This window comes from Electrophorus electricus, chromosome 2 (assembly GCF_041902795.1).
Source record: "Electrophorus electricus isolate QZ-2024a chromosome 2, ASM4190279v1, whole genome shotgun sequence".
Taxonomy (NCBI): domain Eukaryota; kingdom Metazoa; phylum Chordata; class Actinopteri; order Gymnotiformes; family Gymnotidae; genus Electrophorus; species Electrophorus electricus.
In genome coordinates, this window is record NC_137498.1 from 12,350,178 (window position 1) to 12,372,337 (window position 22,160).

The following is a 22,160-nucleotide window of genomic DNA, read 5'->3' on the forward strand; positions in this document are numbered from 1 at the left end:
TGTGGTGTTATCTTCCAAAAAGAGTCATAATTCAATTTTACACAACTATTTTCCATCCTTTCTTTATCCCTTGGAATTAAACAGGCAGTTTCTGTTGCTGTGCCTTTGAGATGCAAGATAAATGAGCTCTGTTCTGATTGGCTGCCCTGTATTGTGCTTCATTTAAAAAGCACTAAGAGCTGAAATATGCCTGAGAACTGCAATGTAGGTGTTAGGGGTTAAACTGCTGTAGGCCAAAGAGGCAGAGATAAGTAAATGAGCTGGTTCTAATGACATCAGAGAAACAGTGATTTCAAAACAGGCTATTTTTACAGATTATATTCCATATATGGACTGTAAGAAATGGGAGAGTAAACAATGTGTTTTGAAATGTAACAATATTTACATATTACTTAAAAATTATTTATTTCAATAAAGTGAGTGAAATTCAGTTTTCCATGGTATGGGCCCAGATATGACTTCGGCAAAACCAATAAGCAGAGTCAGTCTGCACTGTTTGTATTTGGTATCTTTTGTGGTGCTGTGGTTGTTAAGGTGCAGTTCCATCTCTGAATCAGTGTCTCACCTACTTCACCTTCACTCTTGTTGCCACACTTGTATTCCACATTATGTTTGATTTACTGTTTCTTTTCAAGAACACAGAAGGGAAACGTGTGCTACAGTTTACAAACTTGATGCAAATTCCTGAACTTTATACAAATTCAGAAAACACTTTATTCAAAATGACATGTGTGCTATATTTTGGAAATGCGAGGCAACTTCCGAAAACAGTTCCGTTATGTTGTGACTGAGTTTGCAGCATTTCTGAAGTTGCTCTGTATTTCGGAACTGTAGCGCACATATTTCCATTCTAATGAATTTGCTTTTTTTATTTTTACATTTTCTGCACAATGGGTCTTCACACCCACCGTAGAGCTGGACCTGGATACCTCACTTGTCTTGCCAAATGTATTTATTCATCACTAGTCCAACTCTTTATCCTGTAGGTAGTGAGCTCTGCCGCTCCTCAGGTCTCCATGGTAACAGAGTAGTATTGTCTTGCATTTGATAAGTATGTCAAAATTCATGAGATCAGAACTCACTGTAGCCTCTCCCTGAAACCCACCCCCATGCCCCACTTTAAAACACACAGAAGCACCAAACACATACATCATACACCACACGTAAAGGACTGTACCACAATCAACCACAATGAGGTGTGACCTCTGTCACAGGCAGCTGGATACAGAAGTGGGTAGTGGACAAGAGCTGCATCATACACAGAATGAACAACTGAGGAAAAAATACCACTAACTGTGTGTGTGCGCGCGCAGCAGCATGGGCTAACCAAGCCTCATGACCAATTGATGAACAAATGAGGAATAAATAACACAAACAGAAATAAACAAGTGAGCACATGTCACACGTAGCACCCAGATTAGCAATACATATGTGAGGACAAAGCAGTGCATGCTGGGAATTCTCACATCTGTAAACTGGTAGCTATGACTATGGTGACAGAAGAATTTAGGACTAAATAAGAAAAGTCTTTAAACTGGAGTCACTGGAGTGAATTTCTGCTGCCAGAGTCAGTTAGTGTTTGACTGATTAAACCATGAAGTTTAGAACTGGATAACTGACACTGATGAGGATTTGGAGACTGTTTGACAGTCTTCATGGGTGAGTGAAAGAAGTAAACATGTCATTCACACACCACTCAGAGAACAGTGCAGCAGCATTTTAAGCTCACGAACCCAAAAAGGAAGCATGCACATATGCATGTCTGTGTGTGTGTGTGTGTGTTATTTATGTATTGCTAAAGTGCACCAAGTTTAGTAATACATATGTGAGGAGGAAGAAATGCATGCTGGGAAACTGTACTGTCTTTATGGTTTTATTTTTTCTCATTTGTTCATTTTTTATTTGTAAATTTTTCTAAGCACCTAAGATAAGAGGAACAACATAGGAGAACTTGAAGCCCAAACACCCAACAAGAAGAGAGAGAGAGTGAGTGAGTGTGTGAGAGAGAGAGAGAGAGAGAGAGAGAAAGAAAGAGAGTGAGTGAGAGAGAGAGAGAGAGCAGGGTGGGGATGTTTTTGCATCTACAAGTATCACTTTGAATGTACATTTACTGTGTGTGTAGAATTGTCTTTCTCCAAGTCCTTCAGATGTGGATCTGGCCATCCTGCAGTAGCTGTGCATGTTTTTGTGTGTGTGTGTGTGTGATTTAGTTATGTAATGTTAAATTGTTAAACAGTGCTCCAAATTTGCTAGGAGGAAGAGGTGTTTGCTGGGAAACTGGACTGTTTTTGTGATATTACAGTTTTTTGCAAGACATAAAAACAGGGACATGTGACACAATAATTGAAACCACTAACTCATGTAGCCCATCTCCTGACCTGTTATACTAAACCAAAAGCACCTTCTCTGATTTACACTCATTTTGTATTTCTAAAACACATTTTTTTCAATACGTTAAACACAATTCTCTATATTGGACACATCATTCAACAGAAATACGTGTGTTTCTTATGGAAAACCCTCAAATGCAATTGATGCATCCATTTATCAATTAACCAAACCCAGTACTCACAGGTGAAGACACTTGACAAATTTTACTAATGACACTTAGAAATCAGAACCTGAGCACTATAAAGAGGCCACAGGCTCGATATCTTGGTTGGATATCAATGGAGGTCAGTATTGGAGAGCGAGGATGAGGGGGAGGAAGAGCAACCATCACGGATGAGATCTGGGCCACTTTGGTTGACCATGTAGTTAAGCATGGGTTGTGTTTCAGGAAAGCTGAGTAGGGCTCTAGCCTAATTGGAGTCACTACACTGTAGGAAGTGTCAGCAAGTACTATAGTCAGTGTCCCTGAGCAGCACGGGGGTAAACCATAAACAGGTAAAAAACTGTCTTCACAGTGGGAGACAGCTGTCTGGCTGAAACCCTCTGGGAAGTCCTGATAGCTGAGACCTCCTAATGGAAATAGATTTATTCAGTACCAGTGGGTAGTGGACAAGAACTGCATCATACACAGAATGAGCAAGTGAGGAATAAATAACACAAACAGAAATAAGCAAGTGAGCACATTTCACATACCACACCATAATAATAAAAAAACAACAAATTGTTTTTGTAAATGTATAGACTTATAGGGAAAAATGATGCTTGTAAGAGTCACAATACTCTTTTTCTTAATTTCATCAGTCTTAGTAATGTCCCTACAATTCCTACCTTATGCTGGTCTTAAGTAACTAATTAGCAATTAGTAAGTAATTAGCAGCGGTTCCTCTCTACCGGACCGAACCACAGCGCAGATTTCAGTGCCACTTAACAAATAAAGTCAACAGAATTTACTTTATTTTCCCTTAACCCGGGTGGACAAGACATGTTTGGAGTCCATATTTCGCTCCTTTAGAACAAAAAGCTGCTAACATTGCTAACAAACACTGGAAGCCAACAGCAACGATAGCTAATAGGATTTGTAAATAAGTCAGATATCGAGCTACATGTCCTCAAACCTCATCCAGGTCGCTTCCCGGTGACGTGTTTCTTCACTTGTCTAGTTCACAGTGAGTTATACGACACACCGACTAGTCTGGGAGACATTTATTAACACTTGGGTGCGGTTTGACCGGCTTGAGAGAAGTTTGTGGGAATAGATTTATGAAGGCTATATTTGAGTTTCTGTTGACCTCCAGTGTTTGTTAGCAACGTTAGCATTTAACAGCTTTTGTTCTAAACTAAAGAGGCAAAATTTCTTGGTCGATAGACAGAATCTGGGGTAAGTGGTGAGCTGCTGCTCTCTGCTGCTCCCAGATATAAATACCTTTGTGCAAATGAATGTATAAGGATGACAACACCTGTAGAGAGAAGGTAACACTCACCATCAGCAGCGTGGAGCACAAGGAGCAGATAAACACACACCTGCATTCTTACTGAGTTACACACACACACTACACACAGCTACAGCAGGACTGCTGATACACACCGTACACACTCTTCAATAAAGTCTACTGAATGACTTCACAGCTACACTTATAGTGGAGAGGAAGTGTATTCAGATGAAACTCTGACAAACTAAGCTCAACACAACACACACCAAATATAGAGATGCGGTAGGTTTTGTAAGATGTCATATGGTACGTCCTCTTTCTTCCTTATCAGTCAGTGATCTATCAGATATTCTCACATTGTCAGTGAGGACGGTCTCATTCTTAATTAAGTGGCTCCGTCCTTTGTCACAGAGACACGATGTAGAAGCTCAGGGGGTGAGACCCAACATAACTTCCCTCACTGCTGTTTGGTCAGTTCATTTCACTACGACACCCAAAGTACTTCAAAGGCTTATTAATGAAAACAGTGTAACGCTTCTTACCTGGAGTGAGGAACAGGTGCTACGGGGTAACCGCGATGCGTGGAGTTAACGTGGAGTGACACACACAGTGGTGTGGACAATCTGAAAGACTTTTATTCTCTCCTGGACCACTTCAAGCCAGGTCACACGGCTACCTTCATTGTATTTACACGTAAAGGAAACAGAGAAGGCGAGCAGAAAGGTGACGGTTCTCCCTTCACACAAACACGCACACTCTCTCTGTTACTCAATTCACATTACCATAAAGCTCCCTCTTAAAGGCGCAGTACAACAGTGTCTGTTACAAGAGCATGTGGAATTACAGCAGCCACAGTGCTGGCTACCTGAGACTTTCAAAAAGTTTGAACAGATATTTAAAGGAGCATTTAATTTCAGAGCATTTTTTTATTTATTTATACATAATGCAGTGCATGAAACATAAGTCAGGGTATATTTTTAATTGCACATGTTCAGTTTGATTAGTGTTGTTCAGTTTCAAATTTGATATGGAATTTGTTTGCAGGAGTAACGCGTTTGTTGGCCAAAAAACTGGTCCTCCTTCTGTAAGACTGTCACTCCACCACTAGAGATGTGAACTCTACTCACACCACAAATGTACTGTTGCTTTCAGACTGGACTGTCCAATTAAAATGAAAGCTAAAATAACCAATTTGACAGTCTATAGACTATTAAATAAATGTCTACAATCATGGACTTAATTCTCCAAATAAAGTGAAAGCTGCACTATGTAGAATGTATGTTGTCCACTACACTATCTGACAGAAACCTTGGCCTCACCATTAAGAAACAATGCCATCGTGAGGACTTACTGTGCCCTGGGCCTACATGGCACTGTGTTTACCGTCCCCTCTGCCCTGGTGGCACAATGTTTACCATGCCCTGGGCCCTGGGTGGTGCTGCGTTTACTGTCCACAAACTCAGGCATCTGAATGGTAATAAAGGATTTGAGTGAGACCTGAATCGGTCTTCATTTGTTTTGACAGACCAATCATAGCAGTCTCTAACACACAAATCAGGGGCAGTTATAACATTAGGCATGTTGGTGATATTTGTCATTGTTTCATGCACATATTACTTAAATTATGGAAACTATGTAATTCTAAAACAAATGTGGCAATGTGACAAATATACATTAACCTCGAAACTCTCTGACTTACCTGTGACTCATTTATAAATTAGTTATTTCAAATCAAAGTGTATTTATATAACGCTTTTTACAACAGATGTTGTCACGAAACAGCTTTACAAATGATCAAGTCCAAGCTCTCAGGGAGCAAGCCAAGGGCAACAGTTCTAGACAAATCTCTCTAGAAGAAGAAATAAGGGGAAGAAACTTTGAGAGGAAGCAAGACTCAAAAGGGGGGCCCATCCTCCTCTGCTCAACAATGGTCACCACAATAATAACAATTTAAAAAGAAAAATAAATGTAACAAATTAAAAAATAAGCAATTAATGTCTAGTCCAACTTTCTAGAGGTCCTGTTCTTGTCCCAAGGTGTGCATTCCCGGTGTGTTGTCTTGTATGTTGATTCACTATGATGATCTGATCACAGCAATTGGTGCAACATCCAGGCCCCTCTGAGTCTGTCAGCGTTCAAAATCAGATTTATCACCTCTGGTTTGGTGTCAGATAAAGTAATAAGAATCACAGTAACACTGCTACTAAGCCAGTAAGTGGAGGGGCCATAATTGTAAAAATATGTATACAGTTCTAGTTTGACCATTTGAGCAGTAACTGAGTCAGAAATCAGACTTCAAAATGCTGTTCTCAATTTAAAGAATGTACGATGTATGGTAGCTAGGTCTGACATTGAGGATTTTAGAGGGGATCTCATTTTTTTAAGATGGTGAATTAGAGAGTAAGAATTTTAGTTCTTTTTTTCAAATGTATTTGATCTTATAGGATTTAATGTCTGTACTGGATCTGAAAACCCCCTTGTCCTGTAACAGATAACTTTATTATATATCTCTAGGATTAGGTAAAACCATGCGTATTAAATGTAATGTTTTAAACCATTTTATTCTTAGATTTAGTGCTTAGATTTTTGCCAAGGCCCAATCCCCTCTCATTTTTCCTCCTACTCCTTGTTTTCAAGTGTCATCTTGCCCCTTGGGACTGAGTTACAAAGGGTAGTGGTTGAAATCTTCCCCCTTGCTTCTGCATCCATTTTTTCAATGATTCACAAGGGATTCTGAGAAATTTCTCCTAATGCACAATTTGAAGTGAGACTCTGAATCCCTCAGTTTGGAGGGCCATTTAGCTCTAAGACCTCACCCTAGCCCTCTATCAGACACCCAACCCCTACTCATGAACACCACATATGGAGGGCCATTTAGCTCTAAGACCTCACCCTAGCCCTCTATCAGAGACCCAACCCCTACTCATGAACACAGTTGTCAGTGTGTGCTGGGAGGTCAATGGTGTTTCCATTGAGATAAGGAATTACATAAACTGAGATGCTCAGTTTATGTTTTCTCTTTACTGTACTTCCTCTCACGAAAGGTGAGTGTGAAATTCTCTCTTAATGCTGAGTGACATGAAACTGTACATATATGTGATAATCTAAAAATGTTATTAAAGTGAGTTGAATCATTCAAGATTTATTTGGCTGAATTAGAATCATAACCTGGTTGGTCTTAGAATGAAAAATATGATTAAAAGGTCCAGAATGCAAACAGACAAAATCTTTGCATGAAGTAAAGTTTATTAATCAAAAATAAATCAAAAAGTCAAAAGATGTTATTTCAGAAAATGAAAAGACAGGTTGGGGAAAATGAAGGGAAAAAAGAAATAGAAAATAAATTGGTAAAAAGAGCTGGGAAAAGTTAAAGAGTAGGGCTAATTTTGTTGGAGCGCTTGGCACAGGACAAGGTGCTTTTTATAGCCTGCCATGCTCGTCTGAAGAAGATGCGTACTCTCTTCAACCTCTTGCATTCTGAGCCTTTATATTTGAAATAAAAGTAGAATTTTTAAACTGGTGTCCATGGAGTGGATGTATGTAAACTCTGATTATTGATGTGGTGCTTTGATGCTACTCACCAGCTGGGGTGTTCTCCACTTTGACTGCCTCTGTAATAGATTCCGCTACTCCACCCAGATCCTCTCTTACATCTTCAATTTATTTTTCCCAAAAATCAATACAAATGCAATTACATAATAAAGTACAGGCACATATTTAAAGTGAACAAACATCATGTCCTACTGTGTGTTCTTAATGAAAAGCTAGATTTATGCAAGAAAGTACATCTGCACCTTCTACATGGGCGCTGTGGTCCAAAGAGCAAATCTCTTCCGTTGACTCTGTGATCATAAAGTGTTCAGCAGTTCTGCTCTGGATGGTATGAACCTCCTTACAGTCCTCCTGTTTCTTGGGTGAGAAATGAGAAATAATCAGTGATGAATTGTAAAGGAAATGAATCATCCATTGACCACCCCTGGGCAGTGGAAACTCCACTAATGGACAGCATATTTTGGACTACCATCTGTATAAGTCAGGAAAGTGTGAAGGCTAAATAAATAAAACTGTGGATGCAGTCTATATAAATCATTAAAATTATAGTATAAAATGATGTAGACACTTACACTTTCTCCCAGTTTGGCCGAGTAATGCTGCTTAAACCCAGCAATGGTAGCAGGGTCTCTATGACTCTTGTGTCTTCTGGTAATGATATTAGTAATGAAGTTGTCCCTTGGCATCTAGAAAGGACAGAAGAAAGCTCTATTGTATTGAACGATAATAAAGCCATTTTATTTCTTTTAAAAAGTGAACAGTTTGTATGTGTTTTTTGACAACTAAAAAAAAATTAATTAAAATTAAAGATTTATTCCTAAGAAGTAATTGAATTTGAACTGAAAATTAGGCTTTGATTACAACACAATTTTCTATAAAACAAGGCTTATTTTACATGCATTTGTGCACAGGATTACTTTTGTAGCCTAGTTTCATAACTCTATGGAAATGAGAAATCAAAGCTTATAGATTTTATTGTTTTATATAGTTATATAACAGAACAAATGGCCACCCGTAGCTCAATTTCTTCTACAAATGTTAATACATGTGAAACAAAGTTTGCCTGTTGTCCGACAGTGCATAATGGCCACACTCGTGGTCTTACAGAGGCTTTTCTAAAACAAGCGCAGAAGTCACTTTCCCTTGTCTCAGTCAACGCATTTCATCTAATGGAGTTCAGTTACGCGAATATTTTCAGCTACTTCCCCTTTTATTCATCAACGTTTCCTTTTAGTTAGTTCATTCTCTACTCACTTATGCCGCATTTTAAAATATTTGTGCGGTCCGTTAAATTAAACAGCTGAGACGTTCCGAGTGCCGCAGGTCCCACAAACTCCCTTGACGTAGACAGACGTTTATTAGACGAACACGAATAACGAACACAGTGGCGCTCACACGAAACAGACAAGATGAACATGAGCAACGTTGAATACAGCTTACAAACCATAAAATGCACCACGTACGTGAACATTAGCGAGAACATAGACCGACAGGGGTTTAAACACACACAGACATTAGGAGAATAACCCGGTGCAGGTGTGTGTGACTACATAGTCGTGGTTTCACACAAGACCATGAACTCCCACTGCAGGCGGCGGGCCGTACCACGTGACTAGTGGGGCGGGGAGCTCACTATCAGCCCACTAATTAGTTCTCCGTTCAGTCAAAAGTTCTCTATCATTAAAATGTGTGTTCTCATTTTAAATTCGCATATTGGCTACTTGTTTATAATACGATTCCGTTATCAAATATTTAGTATCTGCCTTTGTAGATAAAACTAAATTCTACTTACGTTTTGTTTTCGTTTCTCAGTACCTCTTATGCGTGAAGAATTGTTTGTAGTCTTTGTTGATGTTTTGTCTAAAATGATCGTCATCGGCAAATCCACTCAATAAACTGATCTGGGGTCAGAAATAGAATGACACACATTATGACATAATGGAGGGCTAAATTCTGTTCAGTGGCTGTTTAGAACAACGAAAAAAGTGCAGCTGAAATGACATTATAGTCTCATATCAGAAATCACACTATCACATTTTAAAATCATTTCCTCTTTATGCTATCATTTTGTCATCAGGCTCAGATTAAAAAATCTAAATAAATAAAGTAAATATAACCTATACATGTAAACTATATATTAATTAATTAGTAATCATTCCACATAGGTACAATTCACTCACTCTGTATTTGTTATAATCCAAAGTCATTTGAACACTCATTAAGGATCAAAATGCAACCTAAACAACAACTATAATAATAAATTCTTAAGAAATTATACAATTTTAACTGAAAATTAGGCTTATTGATCACAATACAATGTTCAACAAAACGGCTTATCTTTACTCTGGTGTTTCAGTACCAAGGCTACGCAGTTATGCAAACACTTTCTTGCATAATATATGCTTATATTATGAAATTTAGCAACTAGACAAACAGAATTAAATGCTCTGTTCATTACTGATTCAAATGGTTTATTATTTTTAAAAAATATATTTTTTTAAAGTGCAGGATTGTAGCCCCAAAATAACCTGCACATGGTTTTACAGGGGTTATTCCAATATGTGCTTTATAACACAACGTTTTGATCACATCTTCACAAAGGTTAATTACTACTGAAAAGAAATAAGGTTAGCATACATTTTTTAATTTTCTTATAGCCTATAAAGAACACCCAACCAAACAACCTAGCTACAAAGAGACAAGGATAAAAACGTCATTACATGTATTATATAGGCATACAGATTTGAAATTAATGTGGTAAATGCAGTGGACAGCATGGAGTCTAGAATTCATCATCTGTTGAAGCATCTGTGGTGACATCCTCATATGGCTCTTCAGTGTCTTCATCAGTTTCACCATAACCTGCCACCATTAGGTGGTGTGTTTCTTTCACAGCTACCAGGTCTGTCTTCAGCTCCTCAAGCTTTGGGAATACAACACTGTGCAGGCCACAGTAAGCTTGAGCAGAAATTCCTGAAGGGTAGTTAAAAAAATAATAATAATAAAACTGTGTAATAAAAGCACCATTAAAAATCACCACAACACAATCTACAATCTAACAACCAAACATCACACCCTATCAAAAATAAACACAATCACATTCTGAATGCAAGATTATATATAATCAGGTCATAAACACAACATGAATAATTAACTGATCATATTAATAGGGCTTTGAAAAGTAGGATCCAGTGTAGAGTCACGTATGAATGCTGGGAAACAAAGTATCTATCAGTATGGCCCTTTGTAGGAAAGATCATCTGTAAAACAGTTCAAGAACGTATATTGTCGTGTCCGTTGATGCAGGAAAGAAGAGAAGGGAACCAGTGTGTTACCCTGTGGCCTTTTATTAATGCAGAGCTCTGGAGATGTCACTTCACAACGCAGTGCGAGTGAGATCTAAAGCATAACTTTGCAGCAGACAGACTTATAGTTTTGCTGGCCTTGCACCACTTCTGCTTTTGTGTTTTTCCATCTCAGCCGTCACCTCTGTTTGACCGTCTCCTACACATGTCTTCTTGTGTAATCACACATATGCATGTCTAGGGCATTTCCTTTTATGTCTGGACATACAGTAATTATTTTATTAATTCAAGCATTAGTCCTATTCCATTCTGCGCATTATTCTCTATTAGTGTAAGCTTAGCATTCATTTAATTTATGAAACCCCACAATATGTAAGGCAGACTTGAACCCAGGTCAGCTAAGTGATGACACCAATAGCCTACTGGGTGAGCAACCACACTCTATCAAAGGTTGGGCCCCTGTGCAAAACAGTTAGATCTTGGATCAAGTAAAACAAAATGAAAAAAACTAAACACCATGCCAAGCATGGAAAAAGGAAGAACAAAGGACGTCACGGGAAGAAATGGCAACCCCGATGCACTGAGGAAAACCAAACTAAAATTTCCCAAACAAGACCAGAAAACAGGGAAGAATTTGAATGGCTACGGGAAGCCTTGGGAGAGAGACAGACTAGAGAGGGAAAACTGGAGAGGGGAGGTATAAAAACACAAACACCCTCACGGATAAGAAGTGAGGTGTAGCAGGAAGGCTCACAAACCTCAATACCTGAAGTTACCAGCTAGGAGCTTGGCTCAAATATTTAACAAACACCCAGCACTGAATGACTGGGTCACGGGGCTTTTATTAGGTCTAACCCAGCTGTTGGGTGTTAAACCTGATTAGTGGTGTGGTTGACTTGAGGCCTCCCTCTGGTGGCCGGAGGGGGATTTGGCCTGGTGCCAACCCTTACAGTATCCTATATGAAGTGAACTGCATTAAGAAATTAATTGTTGATGTCACTTACTATTATTATTGTTAGTAGTAGTAGTATTTAGTGGGGAATCATTTTATGGTGTTGATTGGAGAATACTATTAAATAAATTAATCTTACCATCATTAGTAGTTGATGAAATTAATAACTTATAACCATCTGGAGATGTCATTGTTGTAGTAGGTTTAGTTGAAGCTGTTGGACTTGATGTGTCAGTGTCCACTGGAGTAAGAGTTACAGGTTTATATGGAGCCTCTGCAAGAATAGAAAAGTGTGGTCAGTTCTAAGTATGAACTCTGTTTGTGTACTGTTCACTCTCACTGGAGATCACTTCCCATGTTTTTCTGTTTGTGTTGTATTTATACCAGGTGAAGCTCTCAGGTCTGGTGTGTATATCAGTGCAGGAACAGGGCAGCAGTACTGGATCTCCTGCGTATACAGTGATCTCTGTGATCCTGTGATGTTCCAGTGTACAGCCTTCAGCTACACCAGTTGAAGTCCTTCACTATCAATGTCTTCAGCACATGTGTGTTTCAAATTAAAAATTCAACATTGATTTTCTTTTTGACATGGCTTAACTATCTCAAGCACGCAGTGAATTGCTTTAAGCACATTATTATATGCAGAAAGCCTAATTATCTTTTACATACTTGTAAGTTACACTATACTGTTACTTCCTTTATCTAGTAGAGGGATTGTTGAGAGTAAGATTTACTCCATCACAGTATAACGATTGCTTACTTTGCTCTATTATACTCTAGCCTGAGTGCTGCAGCTGATATGCATGAGATTTAACTGCACCGCAATAATACATTGATTTCAAGATTTATGACTGATGGCAGTCTAAAAAGCAAATCGTAATTGTTCAAATTCTACCTTATATATTCAGATAACATGGAGTGTTATACGTTATCAGAAATATATGAGATGTCGTCTCTAACTGGACTCCTACTAGATGTTTTCAGTGTTTCTTAACAAAGTAGCTACTGTGTAGATATTTGATGATCTACAGAAGTAGAGGGAAAGTCACACTCACCATCAGCAGCAAGGAGCAGATAAACACACACCTGCATTCTTACTGAGTTCCACACACTACACATGGCTACAGCAGGACTGCTGATACACACCGTACACACTCTTCAATACAGTCTACTGAATGTTCTGACAACTACAGTTATAGTGGAGATGAAGTGTATTCAAATGAAGCTCTGACAAACTTCTATCCCCAACACACACAACAAATATAGGGAGGCAGTAGGGTTTTATAAGTTTTTAAAAGTCATTTGGTGTTTCCTCTTTCTTCCTTAACAGTCTCACATTATAGGTGAGAATGTCATCATTGGCTCAGTCCATTGTCACAGAGATGTGGCGGCCCAGTGGGAGAGACCCAAAATGACTCCCTAAGTGCTGTTAGTTCAGTCCAGCACACCTGCCCCTTTGTACATGCATCATTTATGAACGTATTTAAACCCATCTGTTACTGGAGTGGTTGTCGGTCTTTGTTTGTGCTCAGGTTGGCGTTAATGGTCATTTAATAAATGCATGTCTTCGTCAAGAGACGTCTGTGCTTCCTGCTCCTTGCCTTGTGGCACTTGGGCCATCACAACAAACAAAATATTTGTATTTTCTTATACCTGCGTGCGGGGGGTGGCATAACGTGAATAAGTGAATAAATCATATAAAAGCAGACGTTGTGTTCACTTTGTTTTCAGTAGGCTACACCAAAAGTGAGGAGGAGGCCTTCAGTATTCTGAGGAGTTCCCTTCAGTATTCTGAGAAGAGTCTCATATATAGTCAGGGCCATTGGACCTGGACTTCACCGTCTCTCACACCAATCTTATTCCCACTTCCTAAAAAAAGAGAGAAGCCTGAAGCCAAGGGATTAGTTAAGATGAGGCAAAAGTAAAAATAATGTATATGTAACATGCTGCAACCGTCCCTGATCTGTGCTGAGACCGTCCCCAGGATTGAGGTCAGTTGCAACATCTGACTTCTTCTATTCAACTAAATAAGTGGATGTCATGTGTAATCATTTTTAAATGGCATGACTAATTAGAAGACAGATGTAAGCTTTATATGTAAAGAAGTGGTTGGTCTAGTCCAAAGAGTCTCTGAGTAACTGAGAGGAAAAAGTGTTGCACTCACCTCATTCTACCTGTACATGCAATGACAAGAAATGACGAGAAACACTATTCATTAGGAAAAGTCCTTGAAGTGCACAGGTAAGAGTGCTTATGTTTATTATGATAAGTAAAACTTTTCTTCAGATAAGTTGAACCAAATGCACTTTGACCTTTGCTGGGAGGTACGGGAGGATTTTCTGAAGAGCTAAGAGACTTTAAAAGTATTACCTCTGAACTTACATCTGCAAAGTGTTACATCTGAACTTGCAACAAGTTGATCTAATAAAGACATTTTTACAACAAAGTAGGCCTTAAGCCCATTTCACACCAGAAGCAGTGCATCGAGTGCTAAAATGAAAGCTAAACTGGCTAAGTTATAAGTATATAAGTCTATAGACTACTAACGAAATGTCTACAACGACAGACTGAATTGTCCGAATAAAGTTAAAGCGGCCGTATGTTCCAGGTGACTATGTTGTCCTCTACACTCTGTCAGAAACCTTGGCCTCACCACGCAGAAACAGTGCCAACCGGAGGACTAAAAGAGAATTTCATTTTGATGGACTATTAATCTAACAATGCTTAATACATGTTTAAAAATAGTGTATAAACAGTGTATAAAAAAAGAGGAGCTATCAAAACAGTACTTTACTGGAGAAGGTAAAAATGTTAATAAATATAATACTCCTCAGAAACTGCAATGTCTCATTTATATGCACTGTAGTGTAACTGAACTTTAAATTTCAATAAAAATTAATTGAACAGTTGTTCATCTATACAGTGCAGGCTATACAATCTCTAGAGATATTTTGATGGTTATTTGCAACATCTATTCACCTATCCTATCTATACTATAATTCCTTGCTTTTAGTTGATAAGGAACATGCAGTCTATTGGTGAAATATAAGACATGCTGAAAGATAGATAAACCTCTACTCACATGTTGTTGAGAATTGGTTAATAAGATATTCATAACTTTGAACAGTCAATAGTCTAGAGATGGTCTGTTGAATGTCTAAATGCAGACAATCCAAATAAAGGGTTACCCAGATAGGATCTGTTGTGTAGCTCTTTGGCTGTCCTCCTGATCAAGTATTTAGATCCATAGACGGTACATTGAGAAAGTGTGTAGGTCTGTAGTGGGCCTGTTAATGTCTGTTGTCTGTTCCATCTCCATCAGTGTGGCAGGAACTGATGCTGAGGTAAAATGGATGATAAATTCTTAATTTCAGGAGGCATGGTGATACTACAACAGCTTGTTTATGTTGTTTGTATCTTTGGTCCTCTTGGTACAGTAGACCACAGCCACGATGATGTGGTGGAAGATCATGGTGACCAAAGCAAAGGGGATGTAGGGCAGAGTCTGAGGAGAGACTAACAACAGTGAGGAGTGAGGGGTGGTGCAGCGCAAAGACCACTCTGAATGTTGAAAATGAAGATGAAATAATCCTTTTGCTCATTTAGGAGACAGTTGGCCCTGAGCCATATTGCACACATTATCTCTAGTCATTATTTAAAAGCTATGCTATGATTAAAAAGTTATACTTTTTATGGGCATTTTTAAACATACAAGCCCACTGATATATATATTATGTAATGTTTTACGTTGTACATTGAGCCTGATGCATCTGTTTTGAGCTCCTTTATGATTGCATAAGTACAGCCCGCCATCCTCTTCAGTCAGGTGTGATATGAGTAGAGAGAGATTTCCTGGAGAGTGAGCAGTAAAGGTGAATTCTGTTTCTGTACTGTTCACTCTCACTCCATGTGTTTCTGGTTGAATTGTGCCTGGCACAGTGTAACCTCTCAGGTCTGGCGTGCGGGTCAGTGCAGGAGCAGGGCAGCAGGAACGAGTCAGGAGCAGGGCTGCAGGACTGAGTAAGCAGTGACGTTCTCCATCTCCACGTTCCCTGCCAGACTGCAGACTGAACCACCACAGACACCCTCCATAAGCTCATGTAGACCCAACAGGAGGCCTTGCTAGTTTGGGGTAGGTTTTCGATTTCAAATAAAAAGCAAAATGACACCACCTAAATGCTTTGACCCAGATGCTTCATCTGGAGTGATTTTCTGCAGTGATCACTACACTCTCAGAATGGAGAAGTGAGAGAAGCTTGTTCAGAGAGAGGTTTATGTATTACGTGTGTTAACGGCTCAAATAAATCTCATGTTCATAGCTGCAGTTTTAATCTAAAATTAAAATTGCCATCTACTACCTCAGTGCTGACTGCTTGCAATCCTAATGGCATTCATTACAACATGGTGGTGCATTTGAGTAACATCTGGTTAAAGTACTGCTCTAAACATGGCTTAACACAGAAGGTCTGGAACAGTCAAAGGTTGTGGGTTCAGTCTAATGATGACATTATCACTGTGCTTGATAGAGATTTAACGGTGAGTACGGTGTCTTTATATTTTCTCCTTTTAAGATGACACCTGTGCACTCCCCAATCCCCTTCAGTCAGGTGTGATATGAGGAGAGAGAGATTTCCTGGAGAGTGAACAGTACCCAGCTGAACTCTGTTTCTGTACTGTTCACTCTCACTGGAGATCATGTCCCATGTGTTTCTCTTTGTGTTGTGGTTCTTCAAGGGGAAACTCAGATTTTGTGTGTAGGTCCGTGCAGGAACAGGGCAGCAGTACTGAATCTCCTGTGTAAGCAGTGATATATTTGATCTCCCTTGTGCTGTCCAGTGTGTAGCCTGCAGAAACACATTAATTTATGCAACTAATGAGAGAGTTTTGCTTTAACCACAGTAGTACATAAACACATCATTGACTAATTTAGGTTCAGTTTCAATGTACAGCATTATGTTGTTAGGAGTATTTAAAGTGGCACTCTGCTGTTTTATGTTATTGCATCACTCTGTTGGGAAACTGACTCCAATTTGTAGAATTAGGACAAGCCTATGTACAAAATATCCCTGATAAACATAATTAAATACCAGCAAGATTACCAATAGATTTGATGGCAGTTGGTTAACTGAACCAAATAATTCGAATGTATTCTCATAAACCAGATTGCATCATGTATTTTTAAAGTTTAGCTCATTTTGGACGGCTTAACACACTACTTAAAGTGATGCATCACAGTCACATGTAATCAGCTCTTGCCAAATTCTATTGTCAAAGTCTATCTATCTATCTATCTATCTATCTATCTATCTATCTATCTATCGTTTCACTGACAGTGTTGCCATCCTGTACCTTGTGTACATGGTGTCCTTTTTATTAGCATCTTTCATATTATTTTAATGTTTTTTTTTCTTTGTTGCTACTATATATTTGTGCAAAGCACTTTGAATTGCTATTGTGTATGAAAGGTGCTGTACCAAATTACATTGTAAGTGATGTGTGTTTGACCAAAGGGGAAGTGTTAACTAGATACTTCTAATATACATTTATTCTGGAAACTTGAAGCACTTCTGCACTTGAAGATTCTTGGGAAGCAGCTGCAAGGTACTGTAGTTAAAGATGTCGAGTGGATATCTATCAAAAAATAAACAACTTCTTAAGCACTTTGCTTGCACAGATTATGAAGGGTCGCTGTCTGAAATTTCTCTGTATATATATATGTGTGTGTGTGTGTGTGTGTGTGTGTGTGTGTATAATCACTACAGTTAGTAAACTAACAAACAGGCATGCCCTTAAAGACAGGTAAATGACCCGTTGAATAATAATAATAATAATAATAATAATAATAATAACTGGTACTGTAGCCTGCTCTAGATGTGCTTCATAAAACCTTATTAACAAAGACAATAAAATAACTAGAACAAAAGGATCCGTTTTTATCACCTATTCCTCCTCATGCATTACTACAGGAGTGGACTATTTTATCTTTTGCAAGAGATGTATTCATCTGTATATTGGAGGAACCAAGAGAATGTTTACTGATTGTTTTGTTGAACACCTTTGGACCATCAGAATTAAGGATTTGTCATTTCCAGTGGCAAGACATATTAATGCTAATGGAATTTGCAATAATTTAGGTAATTTGATGAAAAACATCCCACCTACACTTTCAGAGATTTAGAAACCCATGAAACAGTGTCATGTCTTATAGCCTAAACTAATTCTACAGTCATAACTATGGAGCAGGTGTACATATAGACTGGTAACTCAGTACACAGTCTAAACTCATTTTAGTGCCTCACCTCTATAAAGGTGTAATGTGTTATTTTAAGCAGGTCAAAATAGAAACCACACTCATCTGGCTTTTGCTCTTTATTTTTAAAATAGAAATAAATTCTCACAGTGAAATAATGGCTACAGTCAACAATAAAGCACTTGATATAAAATGATATGCACATTTATGTAACGACAGAGGCTAGGCAGGACGCACGAATGAGCCGACAAAAGTTACGTTTATTAACACCAGACAACAGACAATGTAGCACATAGGCTAATACATGGTCAATCAATAACAACATCCACTACTAAACAGGAGAGTTATACTCACGCACAGTAATGACACAAAATGAGGAGCAGGTGTGAAACACAGGGCGACACACAAAGAGAAAGACATCTGGGAGGAGGGGCCGTACCGTGAACATTTACACATCATTTTTTATTTCATTAAAGCCAAAAGCACTACTACTAATAAATTACATGCAAAAAAGCTAATAATTCATAGAAGTATTTAAATCATCTTTCAGCAGATTAACCCCTAATGAGGCATTTACAGTGAAGAAATAAATAAAATACTTGCTATGGCTACCATATATGTTTTTGTATGTTTATTTTTTGTCCATTTGCTTGATTGCTTTTGTTTGTTTGTGTGTGTGTGTGTGTGTGTGTGTGTGTGTGTGTGTGTGTGTGTGTGTGTGTGTGAGAGAGAGAGTGTGTGCTTAATTTGAATTTAATTTGATGCTGGCATATTCTGTATAATCTGCATTATCCATTGGAGTGGATGCTGGTTTGGTTTTCTGACTGTGTATTACAGTGGAGTAAGTGATATCATCCTGTAGGAATAACACATTAACAATTATTACATAACACACATGTTTACAAAACACACATTCAGTATGATGCACACCTGTTCTTGTGCTGTTTTGCATTTCGCTTTTCCGTTTACAATTGTGTATAGGACACTCGAATCTTTCTGTAGAAACTCAGAAATGGAAAATTAGCAAACTTGTGTAAGCACTAAAGCACACTTTCGAAAAAATACTGTATATAAGAGTCTATACATGCACACAAATGCACAATTCAAATGCACCAATAACCTTTATGCACCTGTGACCATCATGCAAAGGGCAACAACAATATGCTATATGTGGTGTGAAATCACTGGTACATGTCCAGAAGACCCGTTTTCATATGAATGCAGTGATTAAGAGCTGTGCTCCATAACGGCGCAGGTGAAGTGAAACACAGGTAGAATTTAGTGGTAAATAATCCTTGTCCAAAGAAGAACAATATAACCAGCCTTAATACCTACAGGTCAGAAGCTTTAACATCAGTAGTCATGAAATGCTTTGAGAAGCTGGTTCTGTTTTACGTCAAGTCCATCACTCTCACCTCCTTGGACTGATATAGTTTGCATACAGAGCAATCTGCACTATGCACAGTCACAATCAACACTATGTCTGCACTCATCTGGACCTTCTAGGATCCTATGACAGAGTCATATTTGTAGACTTCAACTCAGCTTTTAACACAACTGAGAGTGGAACCCTGTGTCTGTCAGGGCATTTTCATCTACCTGTCAGATAGAAAGTAACTTGTGTGCCTGGAACCTTATCTGTCAGAGCCCCTATCCATCAGCACTGGGGTTCCTCAAGGCTGGATACTCTCAGTCCTCCTCTTCTCCTGCTACACCAACAAGTGCATCTCCAGCTATTATCAAACAAATGACCCTAACAGGACTTAGCAACACTAACGGGACTGCTAGTGGAGTCAAATGGCTCGTCTGGCTTTGTGGTGCACTAAAAACAACTTGGAGGTCAACATACAAAAAGCAGTAGAGATGGATGATACATTTCTGAAATAAGACAACTGTCCATCTCCCTTTGTAACTCAGTACAGTAAGTGATGTGGAGTCTGAGCTTCCTAGACACCACCATCTCCACTGATTTCAAACTGGAGATCACAACAGCCATCATCAAAAACGTTCATCAGTGTATCAAGAGCTGCTTTGCATCAGAAACTCAACATGGACCCCACACAACTAGGGAACCCCACACACTATCTGTATAAAACTGCTCAGGTATTTGGTACTGCTTCAACAAAAGCTGAACTTCACAACCTGTGTTTCCCAAAGATGGTTTTGCTTATTAAAAAAAACAAACAAACAAACAAAAAGAAACATTAAAAAAGTGCTGTATGTGATATATGTGATCCTTTATTTTAACTATATTGTACTAATTGTATTGTATCATCTGAACCCCCCTCAGTATTCAGATACAAAGTAGCACTCACCTGAACAGGTGAACAAAGCACAGCAGAACAATCCTGTAAACACACACACACACACACACACACACACACACACACACACACACACCATGGAAGATTTGACCTTGAAGGACGTGTGCCAGTAATGATGTGGAGGTTGTTTTTCTTATGTTACAGTGGATGGTATGTGAGCATTCACCTGTGTCTCCTGCTCTCTCTTCTCTTCTGTTTGCCCCTTTCTTAGCCTCGTTTGTCCATGTCTCTGGACTACATTAGAAAACCAGGCAATGTGACCCACAACTTGTATGCATGCATATGTGTGTGTGTGTGGGCGTGCGTGTGTGTGTGTGTGTGTGTGTGCGTGTGTGCGTGTGTGTGTATGTGTACCTTTGTATCTCCAGCACAAGACCCCCACGAGACCCAGCAGCAGGAGGAGGACAGCTCCCACAGCAGTAGTCATGAGGATATATAATCGATCACCAGCAGGGTTTTGGACATCTGAAGGCAAACGTTATACAAATGTTATGTGTATTTGTGTGCGTGTTAGTGTTTGTGTTTTTACACAGCATGCATTTTAATTGCTTTTTAAGATATTAGGAGACCATGTTGATATGCAGTAAATGCATGTTACCGTCAGTCAGAGTCTTTGCACTGTCAGTAGTGGAAGCGTCAGCTGGAGCCTTTGCACTTGTTTTGTCATCAAATCTTGATGTAAATTCTGTTGTTGAGATTCCTGGAGAGGAACATGTGTTTGTTAGCATAAGATGGTGTACTGCTTTAGTACTACTTGTGGTTGCAAGTTTGGCTACAGTACTGACCCAGTATAAATGTGTATAGGAACATACACATTTACATTCGTGACACTAGCAGACGTGATTGCGCCTGACTGGGGGGCAGGTGAACAAGCTCATCGGTGCATGTTTAAAAGTTGTTTAAATCTAATTATAATGAAGCCTTGACTTTCCAAGTAATGATGTTATATTAGAGTTAGCACTAATGCGATGGAATTATCCCTCTTGAGCATCATGATACGGCCACAAAACAAATCAAATTATGTCAAAATAAAATCCCCAATGAAGTATTAAAAGTATTTAAAATATATATTTTAAATTTGTTTTATATGTTGATCAAAAAGCTGTCAATTTAGATATATAGCCTGTAATTAGACTTCTGTGGTTGGGAAATACAGTTTATTACTTTATTGACAGTGTCATAATTAGTACACTAGTTATTGATACAGACCAGTCGCTATATGCAGTACGGCCCACCGCCTGCAGTTGAAGTGATTTTTTGTTTTGTAACCACGCCCCCATGATGGCACACACCTGCCCCTGGTTTAATGTTGTGTGTGTCTGTGTGTATTTAAACCCCTGTTGGTGTGTGCATTAGTGTTGGTCATTGTTTGTGTTGCTAGTCCTACGTGTATTCATGTTAAACGTATATGTTTGTGTTGCCGTCGTTAGTGTTCCTGCCAGTGTTACGTTTATTCCTGTTATCCATTTATGTTGTGTGAGTGCCGTCGTCGTAAGCGTTACGTGTTAATAAATGTGTGTCAAAGTCGAGGGAGTCTGTGCGTCCTGCGGCACTCCAGCTGTTACAGCAATCAAGTGGCACATACAACAAATGCTACAGAATCTTGAAGTGCTGATGTTTGTTCAGTTTTCCACCTGATCTCACTGAGTTTGTCTGTGTGTCTAGTGAGGGGTCTGGTGTTGTCTGTACAGGCAAAGGTCTGAGTAACAGAAATGATCCAGTTAGATTCCCATTCTAATTAGATTTCCATTCCCATCATGTATGAAGACTTAAGCGTCGGTCACATCTAACTGCCACCTCGCTCATGTTTTCACATGGGTGGAGCAAAATGAGGGGATTATGGGCGGTCTTGGTATTGTGTAATTTTGAGGAACGTAGTCCTTCAGAAAACAGCTAACACTACTTGTGACATTGTTTTAATAATTAGTATAAGAATAGCAGCTGCTTTTCTTTCAG

The 22,160-nt window shown here is 38.9% G+C and overlaps 1 protein-coding gene across 1 annotated transcript; it reads right to left on the minus strand.

The window, feature by feature from the left end:
• Positions 1–7,149: 7,149 nt before the first annotated feature.
• LOC145660246 (uncharacterized) lies at positions 7,150–9,299 on the minus strand. Its single transcript, XM_081724572.1, has 5 exons — positions 9,166–9,299; positions 7,946–8,059; positions 7,616–7,730; positions 7,403–7,474; positions 7,150–7,304 (listed from the first exon to the last, which is right to left on the minus strand). Exons 1-5 carry the CDS (start codon positions 9,247–9,249, stop codon positions 7,189–7,191), a joined length of 501 nt encoding a protein of 166 aa, XP_081580698.1. The 5' UTR covers positions 9,250–9,299; the 3' UTR covers positions 7,150–7,188.
• Positions 9,300–22,160: the final 12,861 nt, after the last annotated feature.

Coding starts and splice junctions, on each gene's coding strand:
- LOC145660246 (XM_081724572.1), bottom strand. CDS start 9,249: ATGACGATCATTTTAGACAAAACATCAACAAAGACTACAAACAATTCT. Junction 8,060..9,165: donor CTGAGAAACGAAAACAAAAC/GTAAGTAGAATT, acceptor TGTCCTTTCTAG/ATGCCAAGGGACAACTTCAT. Junction 7,731..7,945: donor CGGCCAAACTGGGAGAAAGT/GTAAGTGTCTAC, acceptor TTCTCACCCAAG/AAACAGGAGGACTGTAAGGA.